Here is a 739-nt window from a genome sequence, read left to right on the forward strand (position 1 = left end):
CCCTCCCTCCCTCCCTATCTTCCTCCCTCCCTCCCTATCTTCCTTCCTTCCTCCCTATCTTCCTCCCTCCCTCCCTATCTTCCTTCCTCCCTCCCTATCTTACTTCCTCCCTTCCTAACTTCCTTTCTACCTACTTATCTTCCTTCTTCCCTTCCTACCTCCCTATCTTCCTTCCTTCCTCCCTCCCTCCCTATCTTCCTTCCTCCCTTCCTACCCACCTACCTCCCTTTCTTCCTACCTCCCTATCTTCCTTCATTCCTTCCTTCCTATCTTCCTTCCTTCGAGACTGGTATGATGCAGTGTTGTTGGCGCAGATTTCCCACAATCCCTCTGAACGTCCGTGTCCTCTCTGACAGGATGTATAAAGATCGTCAATCTCCAGGGTCGGTTGAAATCCAGCAGGAAGCTCTCGGCCGAGCTGACCTTCAACTTCCAGATTGAATCTATAGGTGAGTGGAGAGAACAAACGGTCGGTCAACAGGTCAACAGGTCAGCAGGTCAACAGGTCAGAATCAAACCGACTCATCACTGTGTTGTTGTTGTTGTCGTTTTTCTGCTCGTCCTCAGTTTGTCTTCAGGACAGCGTGCTGGCGTTCTGGAGACACGGGATGCAGGGGCGGAGTTTCAAGACCAACGAGGTGAAGAAAAAAAAAACATGAATTCAGAAGTAACACTTAATGTTGGTTTGTCTGTGCTGTACTGTCCTGTCCTGTACTGTACTGTACTGTACTGTCCTGTA

The 739-nt window shown here is 49.7% G+C and overlaps 1 protein-coding gene and 1 long non-coding RNA gene across 2 annotated transcripts in view; one reads left to right on the forward strand and one right to left on the reverse strand.

Annotated features, from left to right (window-relative positions):
* map4k3b (mitogen-activated protein kinase kinase kinase kinase 3b) overlaps positions 1–739 on the forward strand; it is a 16768-nt gene that overhangs the window by 14272 nt on the left and 1757 nt on the right. The window contains 2 exon segments of the mRNA XM_025060668.1: positions 357–449; positions 568–638. Of these exon segments, the coding sequence (XP_024916436.1) occupies positions 357–449; positions 568–638 (164 nt within the window).
* The window catches only part of LOC112487813 (uncharacterized), a 2924-nt gene continuing 2643 nt past the window's right edge, over positions 459–739 (reverse strand). Inside the window, exon 4 of the long non-coding RNA XR_003051263.1 lies at positions 459–595. This is a non-coding gene — a long non-coding RNA (uncharacterized LOC112487813). The remainder of the gene's footprint in view (positions 596–739) is intronic.

This window comes from Cynoglossus semilaevis, chromosome 12 (assembly GCF_000523025.1).
Source record: "Cynoglossus semilaevis isolate Cse_v1.0 chromosome 12, Cse_v1.0, whole genome shotgun sequence".
NCBI classification, from domain to species: Eukaryota; Metazoa; Chordata; class Actinopteri; order Pleuronectiformes; family Cynoglossidae; genus Cynoglossus; species Cynoglossus semilaevis.